The sequence below is a fragment of the Pituophis catenifer genome, unplaced genomic scaffold (genome assembly GCF_029215685.1).
Source record: "Pituophis catenifer annectens isolate HBS135680 unplaced genomic scaffold, rPitCat1.0.hap2 SCAF_2, whole genome shotgun sequence".
Lineage (NCBI taxonomy): Eukaryota > Metazoa > Chordata > Lepidosauria > Squamata > Colubridae > Pituophis > Pituophis catenifer.
In genome coordinates, this window is record NW_027256882.1 from 157,140,964 (window position 1) to 157,166,243 (window position 25,280).

A 25,280-nucleotide genomic window follows, 5' to 3' on the forward strand; every position below is an offset into this window, starting at 1 on the left:
CTTTTAAAAAACAAAAAGGAAATAATATGATATAGCATAAGAATGTTGTAGAAATGAATGATTTGAAGAAAAAAGATATCAAGAGTTATATTGAATGATGCTGATGTAATTAGTTTTAATAATCTTCTCTTTTTGTTATGTCACGCCTTAATTTCTTGGAGTTAGGTTTTCTTATTACCCTGTTTTCCCCAAAATAAGACATCCCCTGATAATAAGCCCAATCATGCTTTTGAGCGCATGGCAATAAGGCCAAGTGCTTATTTCAGGGTTCAAAAAAATATAAGACAGGGTCTTATTTTCGGGCAAACACAGTATTTCTCTATGCTCTGTATAGTGTTGCTTACCCAGAAAGGGAATAATGTGATGTAATAATAATGTGCATACATATGACTGTACAATTCTATAGTTTTCAGTTTAAATACTGCTTTTTATTTTTTAGCAGAATGACCTCCAAAGAGATTAGAGTATTTAATAATAGGACAAAGCAACCTACATAGAATGAAATCATTACTAATGAAAGAGATTAGCAGTGTTTTGGGGGAGAAGATAGTTTGGTAATTGAAATGTGTTTGCAAATAATCCAACACATTGAAGCCAGTTTCAGCTTAATAATAATCATATTTGTGATAAGTTAATCATCATGGTGGTTTCTTACTGATGTTTCATGGTTGCAGGTTTTTAGGAAGAAAACTGATCAGGTTTGGAAAAATGGAATAGATTTGGGGAAAAGAGAAACAACTCTCATCTATGTCCAAAGGCTAACAGAGAGGATCATCCTTAAGTTAATACTGCCTTCCAGATCCAGATGACCTAGGAAATTAGAGCCAAGATGAACTACCAACAAAAAAAAACTATTAGCATTTTTCATAAACGTGTCAATTCAAGATCTGGATTTGAATGAACACATGAATTCTAAAAAACAGTATTATACTGATTTGATGTTTGGATGGTGTAGGCTAGGGGGAGGTATAGTAAATTTTTTAGAGAAAAAGTATTACGGTAGGGGGCTGCTCAGTGGTTAAGATGTTTTTGAAATGAGCTTTGATGATATTGAGGGAATTACAGACAAGTAAAGAAGAGCAATTGAAGGCTGAAAATCAAGAGAGAAATTGAAGCCTCTCTTTTGTGGGGATTACTTCAATAGCCAGCTTGAAGAATCCAAATAAATTAAATTGTGGGGATTGAGTATTCTTGGCAGGTGTTTCTGTTTCCCTTCCATTCTAAGGTCCTGGAGGTTGAATTTCTGTTGAATAACAGAGTGCTGTGGGGGTGGTTTGGAAAATTAAGTTAAGGAGCAGCTGAAGGAATAATGCTTGGACATGTATGGTGAACTGAAACAGTGAAGTGGCAAAAAAGTATTTAAGAGCCTTTTTGATGAAACAACATCTGAGGAAGAATCTTGTAGCAACAAGATGCTTAAGGTGGGTAACAACTTTGGTAAAGTATAGCAGATAATCTGGAGAGTATTTCTTCTAAAATTTCAAGGCATGTTCATACTTCAGTTTAGGAGCCTATGTTAGCAAAGAACAAATCTTGTTTATGAGAGTAAAGCAGGTTGTTGCTACTTTTGTTCAGTTGTGCAGTTTATAGCCAAGGAAATGTTTTTTAGGCCCAGGCTATTTTCCAAACCAAAGAAACAAGATCATATTTCATATAATAAGATTCTGGTTGCGTATTATTCTCTTGGCTTGATCAGAGCTATTATGATCACATATAATAAACAGGGATTGTGAGGCAACTTTGATAAAAATCTGTTTGGAAGGAAGAAGTAGCCTCATATTCGTGGTGAATATCTCTTGTTCTTCTAAAAATTAAACTATTTTTGGTAATATCTTCAAAGTGATAGTCTGACTGATCTAATTCCTGCTTGTGACTATTGTGATGCAAGTCTCTGCTTGCCGTGTCTTACATGAAACAGGTGAAGAACAGTTGTTTCTCATCTCTTAAAGCCCTGTCTTGTTTCTTTGCTGCTCCTTTGTACAGTATTGTGTATATTTATATTTATACATTTGCTCATAATAGAATCTGTAGGCTCCTTCGTATGTTGTATGATGCATCCGGTCTTAGCTGTTCCCAGCACAGTGGGATAATAGATTTCTAGGGAAAAAATTACAAAATTGCCAATGTCTGTTCTTAGTCTTATGTTCTGAACCTTCTGTGTAGCTGGACTCAATAATGGCATTGTGGGTTTCACCTAAAAATAAAAGCTCTTATAATATGTGTGATTTCAATTTTTGGTAAACATGGTAGATGCCTATTTAAATCAAATGGGTAAAATATCTGTTGATATGAAATGAGGCATCATTAGTATTTGAAGCAGAACATTATGAAATGAAAACTCGTGTGGTGAATATTGAATGCTTTTTTTTTAATCACCTTTAATCTTCTTGCTATTTGCTATTGCCACTAAATAAGCACCAAGTATTATTTTTAGGGTATGTTCTGAGCAAAGCTAAACATGAAGCATCTTCTCACTATAAACTACTTAGAATTGGGAGAATTAAGTGTCAGAGAAGGCTGAAAATATATACTGTTGTGAAATGTTTCAAATAAGTCAGACATAATAAATATGTTGCAAATAATATACTTTGCCTAAGGGTATGGAAATGAGCTGAATATTAATTCTTGTATTCCGTGTATAGAACAAATGATGAAGAGAATCTACATAATTTTGTGCACTGCTCTGCTCTGCTCTGCTGTTACTAAAAATATTAAGGCATTAACACAACATGCCATACTGGTATAAATTTGTTTTGTTTTTTTTAAATTTTCTGTTAAATTATTTATCCTCTTATGACCACAGATTCTGGCTGTTAAAATAAACGATGACTTAATCTGAACAAGAAGAGAGAGAAAAATGGGCCATGGTGAGAGTTCAATTCAGAAGAGGAAAGCAACATCAGCATTGTCTTGTTGCTATTCAGGAAGAAATTCTGCTGCAGAAGGTAAAATAATTGTTTCTTCCAGAAGTCAATACACTGTTTGCTTTTATAGGTATATCTCATTTTCTGTTGAAATCTGGTGTTTAACTGAACAGATTCATTATGGATATCATGGAGAAGTGGGTGCTACCAGTAAGTCTCAGCAGATGTCCACACCTAGCTACTCTTATCTGGGCTTAGATGTTGTTCAAACTTGGATCTAGTTATATAAATTGCCAAAGATTATTATCTCTGTAGCCTAATATTGAATTTAAAAAATTCCAGAAGAAAGCAAATGGCAAACTATTGTCTTTTTGCTGGCAAGAAAATTACATAGACATTTCTATGAACTTGCAATAGAAGAAGGTGACTGTAGTTTAAGGTTGAACTGTGGAGTCCTTGGTATGGTCTGAGCTTGATTGTTTGCTTGCAGATATCTCATTACCCAATTAGATAACATCATCAGTATTGGTGAGTGTGGGGTTTGCTCCCTATTTATAAACAGCAGCTTGCCCTGCCAGTGTTGGTGGGGGTATGGTTTTCTCCTTGGTTGTTCCTTGATTAGGGTATTGTTTTCTGCTTGATTGTTTGTATGGTGTTAATCCCTGCTTATCTGGGTATTTGTTGCTGTAGAAGACATCTTCTGGGGGTTTTTTTGTTTCCTTCTTAGCTTTTTATTATTTCTTCTGAATGATGTATAAATGTGATTTATTTCAATGTGTTGATAAACTATTATATATTTTTCTGCTTTTCAGCTCTGACGACCCCACATTGAGAAATATTAATGCTAATTTGAGATTAATTACAATTGCTAAATTTTTAATTGCCAGATGTTAGAGTGAATTAGAGGTTGTTGGATTGTCCAGAGGAAGTTTTAGTGGATTACAGCAGGTTGAATATAAATACTGATGTAGATTAAAATATGGATGTTATTTTCAAAATAATGTTTTAGTTATATATGTTGTGATTTTTATGTGATTAATCATATTTGTAGCTTGCAAATAGTCACTTGAATACATACATGCAATTATAATATTGCATTATGCATCTATACAGTAGGTAGACTAAACAGTTGAAATGAATGTTCTATGAAGTACGGAATATTTCAGTAGAAGATAATTAAAAGGTGGCCAGGTCTCTGCATTATACTAAGAGGAGTAGCGTGCAGTTTTAATCCATTTCCATCTTGTTGCTGACCAGGTTAAAAAGCTTTATACAGCTGTGGTAGCTTTTTGTTAACAACCAATTACAGCCATATGATATAATTTGATACCTGAAAACAGTTTTAATGCAATTTATAGTAAGTAATGGATTTGTCTTACTCATAAATTAGCCCAAACAGCTTAAAATTTTGGAGAGGGGAGAATATTTTCTTTCATTTCAAGGCCAAGAAACTGATTTTATGTGAAAGAGTAATTAACGTAAGGTGACCAGACGTCCCGCTTTTGGCGGGACAGTCCCGCTTTTGAGCAATTTGTCCCGCGTCCCGCGGCGTTTTAAAAAAGTCCCGATTTTTCATTCTGCCTCCTGAATCCCCGCTGATGGCTAGAGGGAAAAAAAACTCTTTAAACTCTTGCCGCCGGGCTTCAAAGGGCCGACCTACAGCTGATCAGTGTTAAAAAAAAAAATGAATAGACCCATGCCTGCAAAAATAGAAAAACAGCCCCTGTTAAAAGCTTCCGCTAGGTTAATTAGCTGCAAAAAGCTGCAAAAAGTTCCTGGAGCAGATTTCCCCCTCCCCTAGCTATACTGAAAACAAAGGTGAAAGCGAAACTAAACCTGCAACGTGACAAAATGAGGCAGAGACAGATTTCTTTCTTTTTCTTTTTCCTCACCAAAAAAGGTAGGTACAAAACTGCAAACAATGGGAAATTTTGGATTTTAAAACACAAAAGAAAAAAAGCTCTATTTAACTAGGGAATTGTAATAATTGAGATACTATTAATAATTGCATATTGTGTTGAAAGCAGAAATGGTTAAGTTGTGGTTTGGAGGAATATATGGGGGAAATTATTTGGTTTATTATTATTGGTAAATATAATTAATTGATTTGTAAGAAATTGGATTGCATGGAAATAATTGGAATATTCATGTTCATATTGATTAATATACAAAAAAATATAGTTATATAACTAATTGATTTATATTAAAATGTTGAATTTGTATTAAACAACTGTATTACATAATTACATAATTAACCAATGTGAGGATGGATATAAAAATAGATGACAATGGGAAGGGGTATAATATAGAATAGAAGGGAAAAATTGAATTTGATTAAGATTAGAGATGAGGATGAAGGGTAATATTGTTTTTTTAAAAAAATAGATGAGGAATAAATATGGCAAAAAGGAAATATAGAAATTGTAAATTTAATTGAAATGACTAAACGCTGTTTAAATTTGTGAACCAGCCAAATATTCTGTTCAAAGAAAATACATTGCATGTTTGTATGTGTGTTTCTAAATTCTAATTATTGCTATTTATTCATATTTGTTCTCTTTTATTCTTTAAAGTTTAACAATTCATTCTTAATCTTAATATCTTTATATTTGCTTGGGGTTGGCTTTCTTCCCTTTCATCTTTTTTATTGTACAGCAATCTTTCTCCTCAAACCTACCACCACTCTCTTTTCTTTCCTTCTTACTTTCTCTTCCCCCCACCCTCTTTTTCTCCTCCCTACTTCCTCTTCCTTTCTCCTTCTCCTCCTCTCTTCCTCCCTCTCTTACCCTCACTCCTACTCTAATTTCCATTCCTTCATCCCTCTCTATTGCTGTATCCTTTAATGCATATGGACTACTCAGAGGGCTGAAAAAGTTATTTTTGACTGGTCCTCACACTTTTGACCAGTCCTCGAACTTATGACTGTCCTCACATTTTACATTTTTGCCCTATCTTGTCATCATGGTGAAGAGAAGCAGTTGTGAAATGAGTGACATGGTTGTTAAGAATGCTGCACGGGCATAAATGTGAGGATGGTCATAAGTGTGAGGACCAGTCAAAAGTGCGAGGACCTGTCAGAAATGACTTTTTTCAGCCCTCTGGTTAGTCCTTTTGTGCATATGGACTACTCAGAGGGCTGAAAAAGTTATTTTTGACTGGTCCTCACACTTTTGACCAGTCCTCGAACTTACGACTGTCCTCACATTTTACATTTTTGCCCTATCTTGTCATCATGGTGAAGAGAAGCAGTTGTGAAATGAGTGACATGGTTGTTAAGAATGCTGCACGGGCATAAATGTGAGGATGGTCATAAGTGTGAGGACCAGTCAAAAGTGCGAGGACCTGTCAGAAATGACTTTTTTCAGCCCTCTGGTTAGTCCTTTTGTGCATATGGACTACTCAGAGGGCTGAAAAAGTTATTTTTGACTGGTCCTCACACTTTTGACCAGTCCTCGAACTTACGACTGTCCTCACATTTTACGTTTTTGCCCTATCTTGTCACCATGGTGAAGAGAAGCAGTTGTGAAATGAGTGACATGGTTGTTAAGAATACTGCACGGGCATAAATGTGAGGATGGTCATAAGTGTGAGGACCAGTCAAAAGTGCGAGGACCTGTCAGAAATGACTTTTTTCAGCCCTCTGGTTAGTCCTTTTGTGCATATGGACTACTCAGAGGGCTGAAAAAGTTATTTTTGACTGGTCCTCACACTTTTGACCAGTCCTCGAACTTACGACTGTCCTCACATTTTACGTTTTTGCCCTATCTTGTCACCATGGTGAAGAGAAGCAGTTGTGAAATGAGTGACATGGTTGTTAAGAATACTGCACGGGCATAAATGTGAGGATGGTCATAAGTGTGAGGACCAGTCAAAAGTGTGAGGACCTGTCAGAAATGACTTTTCAGCCCTCTGAGTAGTCCCTATACACATAGCCATGGCCACCCGGTCACATGACCAGCTAGCCACGCCCACCCAGTCACATGGCCTCCAAGCCACGCCCACACAACAAGTCACGCCCACAATGGTGTCCTTCTTACCAATGTTAAAATCTGTTCACCTTACCCTATACGCATAGCCATGGCCACCCGGTCACATGACCAGCTAGCCACGCCCACCCAGTCACATGACCAACTAGCCACGCCCACCCGGTCACATGACCAGCTAGCCATGCCCACAAAATAAGCCACGCCCACAATGTCCCTCTTTACCAATGTTAAAATCTGGTCACCTTAAATTAACGTAATACTTAATTTTTAGTTTGACATATGAAAAGAGTTGCAACTGGTTATAAATTGCAACTGGAAAGTCAGCTTGGATATTGAGATCTAGAATTGTTTTGCAGATTTATCTTACTAAAATATCTCTTAGGAATGCATTTCTTTGCATTTGCAATATTTGTGGCATATTGTGTATTAAGTTATCTAATTACTAATTACTTTAGTATGGAGGGGTCTGCTCCATTTTGATTTTCCTACATATTGAACTAAAAATGTGCAGCAAGCATTGCTTTAAGATCAGAACATGTTAGTCTTCTGCAGTAAAGGGAATTGGTTTGATGTTTCCCTTAAAGTTCAATTTAAAAACAATATGGCTTTTATGGTTAAAGGCCTTTCATTTTTTTAAAAAACTTACTTGAACCTCAAATCATGTATGTTTCCACTGGGCCAATATCTGGCTAATTACACTGAAAAGCCCCCAAAACTCTTATCAAATCACCTTATAAGAGTTTTGTCAAGTTTCTGTTTTGCCTGCAGAATATGTTGACAGTTTATGATTTATTATTAAAATTTGAGTAATGTTGGTCTTTGGGTGTATTAAATACAGAAGAAAAGATAAATAAAAAATTTGAAGAATCTGCAGTAAAAATGAGACAGAAATTATAAGCCAAGAGACAAAAAAAGATTTAGAAAATGTGATACTACTGAATTTAAAAGAGAATGAAGGCTGCTTGAGACTGAGAACAGCTACAGGACAATTTAGTGAAGATAGTAAGGAGAGGATTGTTAAAACCCTAAAAATGTTTTTAGAGTGGGAGGAAGTAGGCATCAATGGATGTTGAAATGGACAAGCTGTACAGAATTAACACAAGAAATGGAAAGTTAAGAAATGTATTAAAGAACGTAGTTGTGCACCTCATCAGGAAGAATATTAAGACAACACTAAGCTAAAGCTTAAATAACTATTGTAAAGTTCTCTGCAAAAGAAAACAATACAAAATTGCCTTGCTTGATCAGGGATAAGTACTTTTATAAAACACTGGAACCCCTTGTGGACTTTTTGTTGAAAATGGACAGGAATAAATTGATGATTTCTTGATTTGTCAATTGGAAAGGGTTGAAATATGGTAAGAAGTGAACTAAGTAATGTGATCTTAAGATAGAGTGATACCAAGCTTGTTTGTAACTGCTGTAATAAAAATCGGAAGTTGATTCTTTAAATATATTTTCCTTTTTCTGCATTTTTCCTCTCTTATTTCCTTCTTAATTTCATTTCTGTATTGTTTCATGTTTAAATTTTATCCATTTAAAAATCTCTAATTAAAAAGTATATTTAAAAAAAAAAGAATTCGTACTACCCTGTTTCCCCCAAAATAAGACATCCCCTGATAATAAGCCCAATAGGGCTTTTGAGCGCATGGCAATAAGGCCAAATGCTTATTTCAGGGTTCAAAAAAATATAAGACAGGGTCTTATTTTCAGGGAAACGTAGTATGAAAGAAAGTCCTCTCTTTGAACCATAAGGGAAGTTTCATTTTCTGCAAGGTGACAGGTATTCCTTTCTTAACAAAGGTAATTTGGACTGGAATTTCCATTGTTAAGCAATGCAGTTGTAAAAGGCGATATTATGACTGTATCATTTAGTGACAGCAATTCCAGCAGTCCCTTGTTACTGTCATTAAGTAAGGAGTTTGTTGTAATTTCCTTCTGAGCCATGGTGGCGCAGTGGTTAGAGTGCAGTACTTCTGCTTATGCCGGCTGCCAGCAATTTGGCAGTTCACATCTCACCAGGCTCAAGGTTGACTCAGCCTTTCATCCTTCTGAGGTGGGTAGAATGAGGAGCCAAATTGTTGGGGAAAATATTCTGACTCTGTAAATCACTTAGAGAGGGCTGTGAAGCACTGTAAAGCGGCATAAAAGTCTAAGTGCTATTGCTTCTGGCTTCCAATAAGCAAAGTCAGTGGGGATGCTGGCAGAAAGTTGCAAATCCTGGGTGACTTGCAAGCAGGCCAGTAGGTTGATAAGTGGCTGCTTCAGCACAAGCATGGCCGGGCAGGGGTGGCTTCTGCCAGATGTAGGAGGGCATGATGAGGGGTGGCAGGGAACAAGCACAGCCTGGCAGGGCCTGATTGTGCCTTTATAAAGATCCAATAGTTAATATCGGAACATTTTTAAAGTGAGGTCTTGATTGATATAGGCTTGCAATTCAGTAAAAAAAAAAAATTGATAGGCGTCCTTTTCCTTTCAAATATAATTCATCTAGATGTTCTTTGCAAAACTTGTGAGTATTGAGTAATTTGAATGGCTGCTGTCCTCTGTTCAAGCAGATTGTTCTAGACAGAATAGACTGACTATGATTTGTATATCCTATAGTAGAGCTTAGTGGTGTTGCTGATTGTACATGTCTTTTTCTCTACTGTTCATTCAAAGTGACCACCCAGGCTGATTTTTTTTTTCAACATTAACTTTTTTGCTGTGTAAAATAATTAGTGAAAAGTGTCCCAAATATTGATGAGTAACATTTTTTATCCAAGAGGAAGGTAAGCAGGATTTAAGATAACCTTCACACACAAGAAGAACAGAAAAACAAAAACAAAAAAAGAAGACTGGATAACACTGGGAAAGGAAAGAAAGAGAAAGAGGAGGACAGCAGAGATGAAGGGAAGAGGTGACTGAACAGAGAAAAATATACAGTATCCTGTTGAGATGTTAGAAAAAAAAGGATTCAATGAATCATCCCAAGCTTTTCAAAAATGTCCCAAATTCTAGTAAAAAATATGCAGATAGTTATGCCAAGCTAGTCCTAAGAGAACAAGCAAAGTCTACTTCTAATGTACTCTTGCAAACTTTTCTAGATAGCATTCTGGGGAAAGATTTATGCTATGTATACGCTTGAGAAGTAGTCTCTCTTGAGCAAAGATGTCTATTTCACTCACTGACATTAGGAGTAACTTGATTTAATTCTTTTTTCAGCAAGGTGATAGCAAGAAATACCTTGATCCATCATTAAATGCTTACTTTCAGATTTCCAGAACTCCTCTCCCTTCAGTATATACAGTCATGGGTTCTAAGATGGAGACTAGATGCCTATATATTCTGGTTCCTGCAGAAATAGAAAAGAAGGGTGTGGAATATAGGTAGTCCTCAACTTACAATCACAGTTGAACTCAAAATTTCCATTAGTAACCAAGACAGTTGTTAAGTGAGTTTTGCCCCATTTTATGACCTTTCTTGCCACAGTTAAGTGAATCACTGCAGTTAAGTTGGTAACACGGTTGTTAAGTGAATCTGGCTTCCCTATTGACCTTGCTTGCTAGAAGGTCTCAAAAGGTCATCGTGTGACCTCAGGCCATCATAAATATATGCCATTTGCCAAGCATCTGAATTTTGATCATGTGACCATGAGGATGCTGCAACGGTCATAAGTCCATTTTTCCAGCACCATTGTAACTTCAAGCAGTCACTAAATGAATGGTTGTAAGTTGAAGACGATTGTATATAAAACTGCAAATGAAGAAGTGAATAATAACAGAGTGTGGAGTGAAGTATCTAATCTGGTAGTAATAGCCTAGTAAAACTGTGGAAAATTAATCTCGGAGAAAACGGGGCTGAATCAAGTTGTTCTTTCTCTGCCGTGCCACATCCTGTTCCTTAGCGGCTTGGAGCCGTCTCTGTGAATCTGTGACTTAGCAGGCAGCCATATCAAGTTAGTAGGCAGGCAACCTGGTTAGACGAAGGATTTCTAACTGATTCCACCCAAATAATATTTTTGAAATACATGCTTTTAGAGCTTTTTGTCATGAAAATTCAAATACATATTTTTTCTTCCTCCTGCTTTTTTTTTTTTTTTCCTAGCGTTTTGGCATCGGTGATGAGAAATGGGGTATGATGTAGCACGTTTTCAAGGGGATGTTGATGAAGATCTTATTTGCCCCATCTGCAGTGGGGTTTTGGAGGAGCCAGTGCAGGTAGGTGGTAAAGACTACATTAATTAATATGTATTTTGCATACAGGTTTTAGAAAGCAATTATGTATTAAGTCCTTCTTACTCATATAGGGAAACATAGCACAGTGTAATGATTAAGATGTTGTGCCAGTAATGGGGAGACCAAACTTAGTCCACACTTAGCCACTGAAACACACTGTGGAATTTTGAGCTAGTTTCGCCCTGTGCCTAATCTGTTCCCACAAGCTGTTGGTTTTGGGGGGAATAGGAGGTGGGTGCACTTATATGCTGCTTGAGCTTCTGGATTAAAGGTAGAATATCAATGTAATAATAAATATATTGTACTTAAAACTAACTGTGTAGCACTCTTATACTATTATCTTCTATTTCAGTTCAACTGCTTCAGCTAAATGTCCAGGTTTAAACTTTTTGTTTAGAAAAAAAATTTTTTTTTGAAAATTTCAGCACAATATGCTAAGCATTGTGAAGTTTATTTAAATTAACAGCACTAGTTTTCCAAAGCAAAATATAAAACTGAGTTTGTTAATATGAGAGAGAGAGAGAGAGAGAGAGAGAGAGAGAGAGAGAGAGAGAGAGAGAGAGAGAGAGAGAGAGAGAGAGAGAGAGAGAGAGAAAATTTGCCTATTCTGGAAAAGTTTTGATATATGTTAGTGCAGAGATATAATTAAAGTTGTGGATATCATGCAAAAAATAAATCACTCTGAATAAGCTTTAGTTGATTCAATCAATGTTTTAATACTTATAGTGTCATAATATGAGAGCTCGTCCAGGCAGTCGCCAAGAGTCAATAGTGATTCAAAAGCACACGCACAAAAAAAGCTAACAAAACTTTCTGGGTCAAGAAAATGTTAGGAATTTATCAGGATATTGCAAAGTAACAGTTTATCTTATAGGCGTTTCTGTTTACCTCTGCCTTCATAAAAATACATATTCTAAGCTGAAGTACGACTATCCATGGAGAAAAGCAGTATGGCATTTGTTGTTTCAGACAGGTTGCCTTAACTGCTTTCCCCAAATTAATTTGCCTTTACAATGAGAAAGCTATATTTAGTTCGCTGAGAAAAGAGCAGCAGATGCAAACAATGGGGGTGTATGTGTTGTGCTTAAGGGGTGTGTCTTAAATTCAGTATCGCTTTCCTTTGGGGCAAATTTGAATAAAACTGTCTTTCTATATATCCATTTGTTCTTTGTCTCTGCAAGAGGCTACTTTCCTTCCTGTCAAGTGCATTGTATTATATTTAGAAGTTCAGAAATAAAATAGTTACTCAAAGCAATTTCTAAACCACTTCACTCCCATGGAATCCAAAGGCATGTGATTTTGCAAGACTGAATTGGTTAATACCGGTAGTAATGGATCTAAAAGGATTAAAGAACAAGCCATTTTGTATAGAATGAGTCTGTGATTTGACTAGCTTTTCCACTCTGCACATGTCTTCAGAAGGAACGTTATTTCTAGAATAGATGGAGAAATACATATGTATTTGCAGCATGCAACCATGATAAATGAATTAACCTTAAGAACTGTCGTTAAAGGTGCTGAGCTTGTCAGCTGAAAAGGTGACAGCCCAGGTTTGAGATCTGACTGTCGTGCAACGGGATGAACTTCTGTTCCTTGTCCCAGGTCCTGCCCACCTAGCAGTTTGAAAGCATGCAAATGCGAGTAGATTAATAGGTACCACTTCAGGGGGGAAGGTAATAGTGTTCTGTGCACTTTTGGTATATAGCCATGTTGGCCACATGACCATGGAAAATGTCTTTGGACAACACTGGCGCTCTCGTCCAAGAAACAGATGAGCACTGTGCCCTAGAGTCGGACATGACTGGACAAGGGAAACTTTTACCCTTTTTTTACTGTATAGCTTAGTACTGTTTTTTTTTTTTTAATCAATAGTTTAGCGATTGATTTCTTCCTTTATTTTGGAGTGGGGGTGGACGGGAAGGGCACGGTTTCCTTGCAAAGATGGATTTAGCTAAATGGTTTTGAATAGCTTGCTTGCTTTGCAGATTTAAAAATGACATTTGTTGGCAGAACCGTGACCACATTTACAGTAATTTGTAAAGGTTAGTGAGTGTGAATACACTTGCTGACTCCTCCTCCCCCCCACCCTTCCACATAGTACAGCTATAGAAACACCCATATATTGTCTGTTTATAATTGAGCAACTTCTTTAAAAACAGGATGTACAGTACTTCTAGCCATAGCTGCATCTGTCTTGTTAGCAAGCAATAATTTAACAGCAAGCAAAGCGCAGACAGCTGCTTTGATAATTGTGGTGTCCTAGAAAAAAGTGTTTGTGGGCATACTTCTGCTAACCAAGCCTTGTGGATTACTGCACTGTGTCCATAGGGCCATTGTGTGGCTGCAATAATATTCAATCTCAATATGCATTCAACCAAAATACAGTGACCTTATAGATCAGTGATGGCGAAACTTTTTGGCATCGAGTGCTCAAACCAGAACATGCATGTGCGCTGGAGCGCCAGGAACCCGAAGATCAGGTGGCTGGTGCGCATGCGTGCGCCAGCCACCTGGTTTTTGGGTTTCTGGCATGCACATGCACACCAGCCAGCTGGTCTTCATGCGCACCAGAGCACCAGAAACCTGAATACCAAGTGGCCAGCACACGCATGTGCACCTGCCACCTGATCTTCGGATTTCTGGCGTTCTGGTGCGTGCGAAGACCAGCTGCACACCGGAAACCAGAAGAGAGGGCTCTGTGTGCCACCTCTGGCACGCATGCCATAGGTTCGCCATCACAGTTATAGATACTGTACAGGTAGTCCTGGACTTATGACCATAATGGAGCTCAACATTTTTGTTGCTAAGCAAGACAGTTGTTAAGTGAATTTTGTCCCATTTTATTACCTTTTTGCCATAGTTAGGTGAATCACTGTTAAGTTAGTAACATGGTTGTTAAGTGAATCTGGCTTCCCCATTGACTTTGCTGGTTAGAAGCTTGCAAAAGGTGAGCACATGATCCCAGGACATTGCAACCATCATAAATGTGGGTCAGTTGTCAAGCATCTGAGTTTTGATCACATGATCACGGGGATGCTGTAACGGTCATAAGTGTGAAAAACGGTGATAAGTCACTTTTTTCACTGCCATTGTAACTTTGAACAGTCACTAAACTAATTTTTGTAAACTGAGACTACCTGTACGCGCATAATAGGCTTTATTGATATTTCTCATTCCATCAGGGAACTGGCAGGGACTATTCTTTACCCCACTAGTTCTCTTTACATATGTAACTTCTGCATGAGAAAGAATTAGCCAAGAAATGTGCTTTTATGTGGCTTTTTGGAAGAGACAGGGTTGAAAACATTGACCTCTTGTTTGTGTTGTGTCATAAAATAAAAGCATTAAGCTTATTTTGCTTGAGGTTTTTTTTTTAACACCTGGACAATTACATTGCTAAATTTTGTAGAAGTTGCAGCTAAATTTTGAAAGTGGGAGCAGAAGACTGTGGCAACATAACAATGATCTGGAGGCTACATGTAGCCAATGAGCTACAGCTTACCTATCCTCACGGTTTTAGAGTGAGGCTAAATAGCAATTATCTACATTGCGTATCTGTCCAAAATTACTTATTTTGTGGGTCTCTTCAGTAGAAGGCAAGCCAAAACAAAATGACTTTTGCAAAGCTGCATCAAGTACCCATTCCTGCAGAACAGATCTATTTGCGTTTTTGCACTGAATGTGCTTGAATGCTCTAGTGGCATCTGCAGACACGGGCAGTTCTATTTCCACTAGAAATTGGCTACAAAGAGGTAAGAGCCAAAATGGTGCTCGGGCAAAAAGCCCGCGGGAAGACAGTCTCATCCATGAGTAGATATGTTAGTTAAACTCATAGATTATGTTAATGTCTTTCAGACCACCTTTGAGGTTATTACTGGTGTAAATATTCTATGTAATATTAAGGATGCTCAGTGCACAAAGATCTAGACTGTGTTTGAGTATTTTTCATGGAGATTTTATCCCATAATCAAGCAGATTTCTACATGCTACACCCGTGCAACTGATTAAAGTAGCTTTAACACATAGTTCAAAATACAGGATGAAACATGGTGTAGGAACTTAATAAATATTATAGAAATAAAACTATTACATTCTTTGATAATTATTTTAAAAGATTCAGTGGTTTTAAGCTAGCATCAGTTTTAAAAAGTAATTTTTCAGTATTTCAATATATTACGAAAATGAAATCCGGCTTGAACTGTATAAAGCCTATTTTCAGATCATCATTATGGGACAACCTGCCTACTGAACTTTTATAGCCTTTATTCTCATTTTTATAAGAAGTAGAAATCATAGTGATTGAATCATTGAAGGGTGAGGTGCTTCATTCTACTTGTAGCAACTAAGAATTCAGCTATATCTTCAGGATCGTTTTGCATGAATGGATCAATTTTTTTTCTTAGATGCGTTCTTCGGTTATTGCAGTATTATGCGGTCTAACCTATACTTCAAAATCTGTTCATTCAGTACGTGTTAGAAAGTCTTGTGCTGTAAGGTTAATGGAAATAATATAGTGAGTGGTATGAGACAGTTTGGCTTATTGGCCTTTTGGCTAAGATCAAGTGTGACACAACAAATGTTTCCATTGCCATAAGCATAGAATTGAATATACCAGCATAATTTATGAGCAATGTGGAATTCCTGTCTGGGAGTTGTAAGTATATATTAATCTTTGCTTCTGGCTATCATCAGCTTAATGCCATATGAACCATCTATGCAAGACAAATAATTGGATGCCAAATAATGAACTCATAAAGGTAAATAGTTTTTTAATAACATTAATTTTGCTTTGCTGAAGTAAAAAAAACCTATCTTGTATGGTAAATTAAAAATAATTAAATGGCTGAGGTTCAATCATCGCTAGCTATTATAAGGAGTGTTTGTGATCATAAGGAAAGCTGAATTATTAACAAATTCTCCATGCAAAGGGGACTTAAATGTAAATATTTATATATTTGTAAAATTTATTGGCCACCCATTTTACCATAAGGTAACCTGGGTGACTTACAATCTTAAAAAGATAAAAACTATATAAAATAATATGTTCTTTTCTAATGTAAACTTGATCTGACTCTTTTTACTATCTTATGGTGCTTTCTGTATCATCATTAATTTTTTTTTTTTTTGCTTAGGAATAGTTTTTACGACAGTGCTGTAAAATGTACTGTGAAACCATAATTCAAGACCTATATAGTGCAAGTATAAGAATGTAATTTGATAGTAATTAGTAGATGACAGCATCCTGATACTCCATTTAGCAAGTATTAAGCATGTTAGTGGGGAGGATGTAGAATTTCGCAGCTAAATATATATATATATTCTGAAAAATATTCTGGTTATTTAACCATTTTTAACATTTGTTCTTCATGATATGAATGGCACTGAAGAATTTTCTCCCATTCATAGAAACACAGGATGCTTCTTTTTCTTCTTCATCATATTATGAAACCTTATGATGTCCCGTTTTTTCTTTTGGAGCTCTTCCTCATAGCAACCACCTTGAGAGACAGGTTGGATTGAAAACGGCAATTAGCTCAGTGTCATCAATGAGTTTCTGAACTTGGATCTGTTTTTTTCTGATCCCAGAACTATGTCTTAACTATCACATTAGATTTATTTTGTTCCACTGATTTTGCCCACTGGTCTTGTCTATCTCAGGATTGTTTATACCAGGTTCCTCAATCAAACCCTCTTAATATGTCAGGCTATTGTTACAAGCAGCTTCAGCCAGGTGAGGATGATGGGCATTGCAGCCTCACATAACTCTTATCAAAAAGGATATCTTATATCCTTGAGGGAAGATTGAAACTTGGGACTCAAAGGGGACATTGCCAGTTTTTCAGTTCCTGGTTAAAATTTATGTGCTAAAAACTGAATTGCAAATCACAGAGACTAAAATCATGAGAATATTGCTTTGTATGAGTTAATATTGCTCTGTAATATTTGTAGTTTAGCTATGATAAGATGGTGTCCTTATCTCAATGTAATTCTTATGAGTGTCTTGCTATGTGGCTACATTCTGTCTTTAAAAGAAAACAGACATTTGGACTCTGTTATTAGAGAGATACTTTTATTAAATTTGTAGTCTTCTGATTTTCAGCTGGTTGATTTTCTGCAGCTTCCTTTTAGGCACACATGGGAGCATAAACACAAGCTTGGCAAAGGAGTGTTCAGTGCAGCAATATGTGTAAGGAAAACCTAAGACGATCCAAGAAAAAACTGTAGGAACCTTATTGTAGAACCGAAAGTAGTATGAGAACTTCAGGTTCTTGAATTACACCTGTAATGGAGCCTGCCACTTACTGTGATAAGTTGTGATAGTCATAAAGCAGATCACCACATGATGCGCAAGAGGTGACGAGCATGTGGGGGCCAACGGTGTCCGGCTGCAGCCCGCTGGCTCCTTGGCCAGCACACTCTGGAGCTGTGCAGCGTGTGCAGCTCAGGTGACTTTGAGCACTGCTACCAAGCAGAGGCAGGCAATCTGGCCCACTGGATATGCCACACAGCCACCTGCTCCATCGCAGCTGCAGGCAAACAAAGACAGACGGTGGGACAGAGTGGGCAGCCGGCTGCGTAGTGCATCCGGCAGGTCAGATCATGTGCCTCCCCCCGTGCCTCTGCCTCCGCTTGTTGCTTGGAGGGCTGGGCCAGCAGTCACAGTGCTCAGACTCACCTGTGCTGCGTGGGCTATGCAACCCCAGAGTGTGCCAGCCAAGGGGCCAATAGGCTGCTGCTGCTGCCAGACACTGTTGGCCCTGCACATTCGCTGCCTCTTGTGCAAGCCATGATCTCCCCCCCCCCACGAGGGCTGAAAATCTTAACCGGGGCTTTTTTCTGTTGGTAGGGCTTATATTACGAGCATCCTGAAAAATCATGCTAGGGCTTATTTTCTGGTTGGGTCTTAATTTTCGGGAAAATACTTTCATTATATGCTTTAATTGTAGTCCTTTTGCTCTGTTACCCTGTCTAATATCTCTATTTAACAGTTCCGACATTAGAATAAATAATAAAGGGGATAAAGGACACCACTGTCTTGTTCCCTTCTGAATTTGAACTGGTTTTGTAAAGTCTTCATTCACCATGATTCGAGCTTTCTGGAGTGCATAGATGGACTTCAGACCCTGTATAAAGCCCAATCCAAAATCTATCTTTTCCACCACTTTAAACATAAATGCCCAGTTCAAATTGTCAAAAAGCTTTTTCTGCATACAGAAAGATGAATGCAACCTGTTTGTCACTACATTGTTGTAAATATTCAATTATATTCAAAATTACTCTAACATTAACTTTTGTCTTTTAGATAAGAAGCCACACTGGTCTTCATGTATATAATCCTGTAAAACATTTAAGTCTTTCAGCTAGAATAGATGTAAAGAATTTGGAGTCATTATTAAGGAACGGGATTGGCCTGTAATTCTTCACAGAAGTTAAATCCATCTTTGGGTATTAAAGAAATGTAGGCATCCTTCCAAGAGTCTGGTATAAGATTCCCCTGTAAAATAGAATTCATTAAGTGCTTCATCGGAAGAAGTAATTGATCTTCAAAAATGTTATAGAATCCGCTTGGTAGGCCATCTGGTCCCAGAGCTTTGCCTGATTTAGCTCTTTTAGAAATTAATCATCTTCGTTTCCTCCAAACAACAGTACTTGGAAGTAGAGCTGTGAGACAAAGAACTACGTTTATAAAGTATATTAACATGTGAATAAATTGTACTTGGAAAAACAGCTGGAATGACAACTGTGCCATATTTAGAGGCATAGTTGACTTTGTGCTATCTGTTTTGGGACGTACATTTGGGATTTTTCTGTACTTTGAGAGTATATTGGAATACTGTACAAGGAAGTAACTATGTATCTTTTCTCATACTTATATATACTAATCCAGAATTGGCACAATACAGGGTAATCTGTAATAGAGTCGTTGCGAAGGACAGAAATTTAACACCTGGCAGTGAATAATTAATGCTGGGTGATTTTTATATCTTTTCCCTGATAGGTGCTCACTACGACAAGCAGAATGAACGGATGTTTTCATATGCCCTTGATAGCTTGGTTACATTAATTGATCGATGGATGTTCTGTCCTGCAGTATTTCCAATTCTGTTAGTGAAAAGCATTCAGTGAAAAGGAGCTGCATGGAAGGCTAAGAGCCCACGTCAACTTGAGCAGCAAACTTGATGTAATCTAAATTGGCATGCTTGGTTCTGTTCTCTACACAGGCGCCTCATTGTGAGCACGCTTTTTGCAATGCCTGTATCACCCAGTGGTTCTCCCAACAGCAGACGTGTCCCGTCGACCGAAGCGTTGTGACTGTGGCTCACCTGCGCCCTGTTCCCCGGATCATGCGTAATATGCTATCTAAGCTGCAAATCACGTGTGACAACGCTGTTTTTGGTTGCACTGCTGTAGTGCGGCTTGACAACCTGATGTCTCACCTCAATGACTGCGAACACAATCCAAAGCGGCCTGTGACCTGTGAACAGGGATGCGGGTGAGTATTTGCCAAATTTGTTGGTGTCTGTCTGATCGTGACCCCAGCCGTGTCATAATTCTCTGCTGGTCTGATGATAAAGATCACACATGACAGCATGACCTGGAAACATTAGTGAGGGCAGCAATAATTGTGCCGTCTTGTTTTGTCAATGTGAAATGGCTTTTGTGATGCATCAGGTGTACCCAAATTGCACAGTATTGGCAGCTGGTAGCGTGGGAGTTGTTATTTTCAGGCTCGGTTTTCTTAGAGTCTTTTTACCTCTGTTCTTGGTTGCTTATCCGCCTAAACAGTTTTTTTCTAGGCACTCAATTGTAGTTACTTCTCTGTGCAGCTTGGAAATGCCCAAAGACGAATTGCCGAATCATAACTGTATAAAACATTTACGATCAGTAGTGCAGCAGCAACAGACAAGAATAGCTGAATTGGAAAAGACGTCCGCAGAACATAAGCATCAATTAGCAGAGCAGGTATTGCATTTTCTTTCCTTTGTCAAACAGCCAGGTGGCTTAAAGGATCCACTGACCTTTTCTAAACAAGAGGAATGAGAATGGGACTGTATTTTTAGAAAGTTTCTTTGTACAGCTTGTGCTGGAGTGAAAACATGTCGTAATTGTGAATACAGGGAGTCCTCGACTTATGACCACAATTTCCATTGCTAAGCAAGATAGTTGTTAACTACATTTTGCCCCATTTTATGACGGTTCTTGCCACAGTTGTTAACGTGAATCACTGCAGTTCTTAAGTTAGTAGAAGGGTTGTTAGATGAATCTGGCTTCCCCATTGTCAGAAGGTCGCAAAAAATGATCATATGGCCCCAGGACACTGCAACCATCATAAATACATGCTGCGGTGGCTCACATGGTAAGACACTAAACTTGTGCTCCACTGAGGTTGGCAGCTCGGCGGTTCGATTCCCGTGAGCAAATAAACCACATAGGGACAGGAAAGGAGCCTTCCCCGAATGCCTACTGACATTCAGGCATCCCGCGGGTAAGATAACACCACCCGAAAAAATTTCCTTTCACAGAGGCAGCCAGCCACTTTGGTGATCCCTGGCTAACAAGTGCCATACACTTAAAAAAACAGTTGCCAAGCATCTGAATTTTGATCACAGGGATGCTGCAACAGTCATTAACTGTGAAAACAAGTTATAGGTCACTTTTTTCAATGCTGTTGTAACTTTGAATGATCACCAAACAAATGGTTGTAAATTGAGAGTTACCTATACAGATAATCCTTGACTTATGACCACAATTGTTCCATTGTTTAGAATTTCCATGGTTAAGAAAGGCAGTTGTTAAATGAGTTGCGCCCAGTTTTATGATCTTTTTTGCCACAGTTAAGGAAATCGCTGCAGTTGTTAAGTGAATTAGGTGGTTGTTAAGTGAATCAAGCTTACCCCATTGACTTTGTTTGCTAAAAGACGGCTGGGGAAGATCACAAATGGCAGTCGTGTGACTCCAAGACATTGCAACCGTCATAAATACATGCCAGCTGCCAAATTTTGATCACATGACAATGGGGATACTGCAATGGTTGTAAGTGCGAGGACCAGTTGTAAATCAACTTTTTGTGTTGTTGTAACTTTAAACAATCACTAAACGAATAGTTGCAAGTCAAGGACGACCTGTATTCCCTGGACTTGTATTTTAGCATCATGCAACATTCTAGACTCAAACATGATTTAATACGTGGGGAGGAAGTCACATAGAACCTGTCTGCATCCTTTTGAATCAAATATGCCTTCTTTTGGACCCCAAATCCAAGCCTGGGAAAAGAGGCGACTTCATTCAAGGAGTTGCTGATAGGACACCCAGTGCAGTTCAAATCTCCCTTTCTTCTTTGAATCTGCATTGCTGCACACTATTAATGTGTAAAGTGTTGAGCATTAATAAATGTTATTGATAACAACTACTGTAATAAATTAAGCTATATATGGATTTTTTTTTATTGCTGCAGTGTAGCCTCTGGGTCCTATTAGTTAAATTAATGTAATATCCATTTTTGCAGAAACGGGACATACAGTTGTTAAAAGCGTACATGCGAGCAATACGTAGTGTCAATCCCAACCTGCAGAATTTGGAGGAGACTATTGAATATAATGAAATCCTTGAGTAAGTATTAATCTCTCACTAATGCTGGACTGGAAGAGTTGTGGGGGTTCAAACCTGGGAAAAGGCAATAGCGAATAGTGGTGGGAAATTATTGAAAATTAGAGCAAACTTCTGTAGGAAAAATTATGGGGTACATTTATATGTTATGCTACCAAGTACAGTTGTTGAAACATAGCTATCAAGGTAATACTTGTTATTATGGTGAATGAAGATGAAACATCTGCAAACAATCAAGCTCAGAAAGCACTCAGGAGCCCATAATACTTCCCAAAGGCCACGATCCCCAATCCCTAATCTCTACCCACACTGACACTGAACCGCACCAATTCAATTGGAGCAGTACAAGAATCATCGGTCATGCTACCACCTGCCACGCTCATGAGTTTATTGAAGCCTGGCACTCCACAAGCAACTCCATCAACAGACACATCAACCTAGAATTCAAACCAACCACACAGCCAACCAAAGACGGCACCAACCATCAACCAACCCATGCCTACCCCCCACAGCCAGCACTTCACCTCCAAATGACCCTCACCTGACGTGATCCCCATCACAAGACCCTCACTTGACATAACCCGCGCCTGATGTGACCTCACTATCACAAGACCTACTGACCACACAAAGCTCTTATGAGCAGAACAACATGGACACCGACCTCCCCTAAATTCCATGGAAGATGTTACCTAGCCTGATAAAGAAATATTTGGAAACCAACTCATAAGCTCAGAGAACAAACCTCCACCCTCACTTCCCATTATGCTAGCTAAGAATAGGTTATCTTTTTCCAATTCTGGAAGTTGTTTCTCAGGACAATAGCTTTCAAATATAAAGAGGTAACTCCAAATATTCAATGAGCTGGATAACCTGTTAAGATTATGAATTCAGAAATCATAAGCAGGTAACTCTTTATTTCCTGAGCCATTACAGTAGCTTGACCACTAACTAGATGGTTGCTGCTGTTATCAGCATGATAAAGGAGATAAATTGGGACTGATTTAAGATTAATTACAAATGTCAAGGTAACATGTTCAGATTTTACTTTTGAAGCATTGATCTCTTACCGTCTTGAAATTACAGACCTTAGAACAGTGTTTCTCAACCTTGGAAGCTTGAAGGTGGGTGGACTTCAACTCCCAGCGCCGGCTGGGGGATTCTGGGAGTTGAAGTCCACCCATCTTCAAGCTACCAAGGTTGAGAAACACTGCCTTAGAACATAGACTAAGTTCTAATTGATGGAGACACGGGAATGTTAAGAATGCGAAAGATACTGAACAAATGTAGATATTTTAAATGTTAAAAAATAGTCAAAGGAGTGGAGATCCTGTTCAATGCCAAAGAACATGTCTGGATTATCAATGGATACCACTTTGGTATCCCATTGTTAGAATAATTAAGATTTGAGGCTTCATTTCAAAAGGGCCTGATTGTGTAAACCACCCTGGGAAATGGATGGTGTGCAAGTGATTATGTAGATAAAAATATATTCCCAAACAAATTAGGACAAATAGAATTGGGAGCAATGCTAGAAGGATTCATAATGTGACAGACTTAAAAGTAAACCTCAGAAGCTGTGATTTTAGGATAAGTCCTGGTGCCTCATCTTACACAATGTAGAGCCACAGGAATGAGAGATTGTTCTAGAGAGATCACAGCTTATGAGATTCAACAGGAGATCCAGTAGATCAACTTCCTCATCTGTGGCTGTGCAGGCTAGATTTATTAGGGGATCAAGAGTGCTTGGGTGAATCCAGATTCTTCATGACTGCCATAAAGAAAATAAGCTTCAAAACATTTCCAAGATCACTGTATGAAGTTTGGAGGAAATAGTTTTTTTAAAGTGAAATTTTGAAATATTTGTCCGGTGGCTTTCTGTTTCCTAGATAGTCTTAATTTTATGTTAGAAATAATACATTGTGCCTAATGCAGGGAGTAGTCCAAATAGACCTGAACATTACTCATCATGATTGTTTGGCAGGGAACCATCTTGATCCACTTGATCAGAAATAAAGTAAAAGGAATCTTGCTCTCTAGGCTTTCATTGCGGTGCTATTGGTTTCATCTGTTTTTCTTTCCTCATTGTGTGATTGTTTCTTTTCACTTGACTCCTAGGTGGGTGAATTCCTTGCAGCCAGCCCGGGTAACCCGATGGGGTGGTATGATCTCTACACCAGATGCTGTACTCCAAGCTGTGATCAAGCGTTCCTTGGTGGAAAGCGGCTGCCCCACATCCATCATCAATGAATTGATTGAAAATGCCCATGAACGGAACTGGCCCCAAGGCTTGGCCACCCTAGAAACTCGCCAGATGAACCGACGTTATTACGAAAACTATGTGGCCAAACGCATCCCAGGCAAACAAGCTGTGGTTGTGATGGCCTGTGAGAATCAGCACATGGGAGAGGAGATGGTGCTAGAGCCAGGCCTGGTGATGATATTTGCACATGGAGTGGAGGAAATTTAAAGACTCGACAGAGATGATAAAACAACGTGCTTGAATATATATATATATATATATATATATATATATATATATATATATATATATATATATATAGAGAGAGAGAGAGAGAGAGAGAGAGAGAGAGAGAGAGAGAGGCTCCAACTCTAAGCCCACTGATTCTGTTCTGTTGTACTGTTATCAGGGCATCATTCCTCTCTTCGTTGAATAAAATGCTACTCCCTAATTATACTGGGCACGAGCCCAGGAATTTATGCAAAATGCCATGCTGCACTCCCTTCTCCTTATGGTCATTAGACCTGGTCTGATGTTGACAAAGATTTCCAAATGTCTACAAAGGAGCACAACAAATTCCTCCCTGTTCCAGAAAGAGCTGCGGTCTTCAGTCACATAAAGTCTTTGAACTCCTGATATGACTGCATTGGCCTGAATAGCCTGGTTCCTGTTTGGGATCTGTAAACCATGACTTAAGATTTTGAGAAGCTAAAAGTTTATTCTGAAGAATTTTAGCCCACCACTTCCAGGTCCGTTTGGCTTCTCTCGTCTAAGGCATCTCTGTGAAATGATGGGATTTACACAGTACTTTTAAGATAAGTTTTTAGTTTTTATGTGGAGAGGGATTTTGAGTAAAACATGAGAACGCAGATGCCAAGTCGGAGTTGTAAGTAATGCCAAATGTATACATCAGTAGATCCTTCAATCTAAACTGTCTTGTGGAGCCAAAAAAGCTGCGTCATTTGGAGAACAATCTGCAACTCATTTTGGATGTGTTTACATTGTATAAGAAGCGGTCCTTTCCTATTGTGGCTTGGTTTTCAAAGGAAGTCACATCGTTTAGCTTTGTAGCATTGTTACCACCACTGCAGGATGAAAAGTGATTCTCCTGAAGTCTGGAGCTCAGTTTTCTCCACGCTCTTGAAAGGTTGCTGAAGCATCTTGGATGCTTTGCGGACTTCTCCTTTCTAATAAGAAGCAAGCCTTCAATTGTACACATCACTCCACCCGATCAGAAATGGTCCCTCTAAATTGCATGTGCCATTTAAAGTTGTATCAACTTCATAACCTTTTGAAGAAAACACAAAAAGGAGAATGGACTCAGATTTATCTAGTCTTGTTACATTGCCTATTTTGAAAAATCATT

General features: G+C 38.2%; 1 protein-coding gene across 7 annotated transcripts in view; it reads left to right on the top strand.

Moving 5' to 3' along the window:
• RNF41 (ring finger protein 41) overlaps positions 1–24,189 on the top strand; it is a 36,523-nt gene extending 12,334 nt beyond the window's left edge. For 4 of the 7 annotated variants that reach the window (XM_070934882.1, XM_070934881.1, XM_070934880.1 and 1 more), the window contains exons 2-7: positions 2,804–2,945; positions 10,937–11,049; positions 19,290–19,561; positions 19,896–20,031; positions 21,575–21,678; positions 23,791–24,189. In XM_070934882.1, the coding sequence (XP_070790983.1) occupies positions 10,960–11,049; positions 19,290–19,561; positions 19,896–20,031; positions 21,575–21,678; positions 23,791–24,142 (954 nt within the window). In that variant the 5' untranslated portion in view covers positions 2,804–2,945; positions 10,937–10,959 and the 3' untranslated portion in view covers positions 24,143–24,189. Of the gene's footprint in view, positions 1–848; positions 1,422–2,803; positions 2,946–9,602; positions 9,750–10,936; positions 11,050–19,289; positions 19,562–19,895; positions 20,032–21,574; positions 21,679–23,790 lie in introns of those variants that run through there. The other 3 variants (XM_070934879.1, XM_070934885.1, XM_070934884.1) reach the window with 3 other exon arrangements.
• Positions 24,190–25,280: the final 1,091 nt, after the last annotated feature.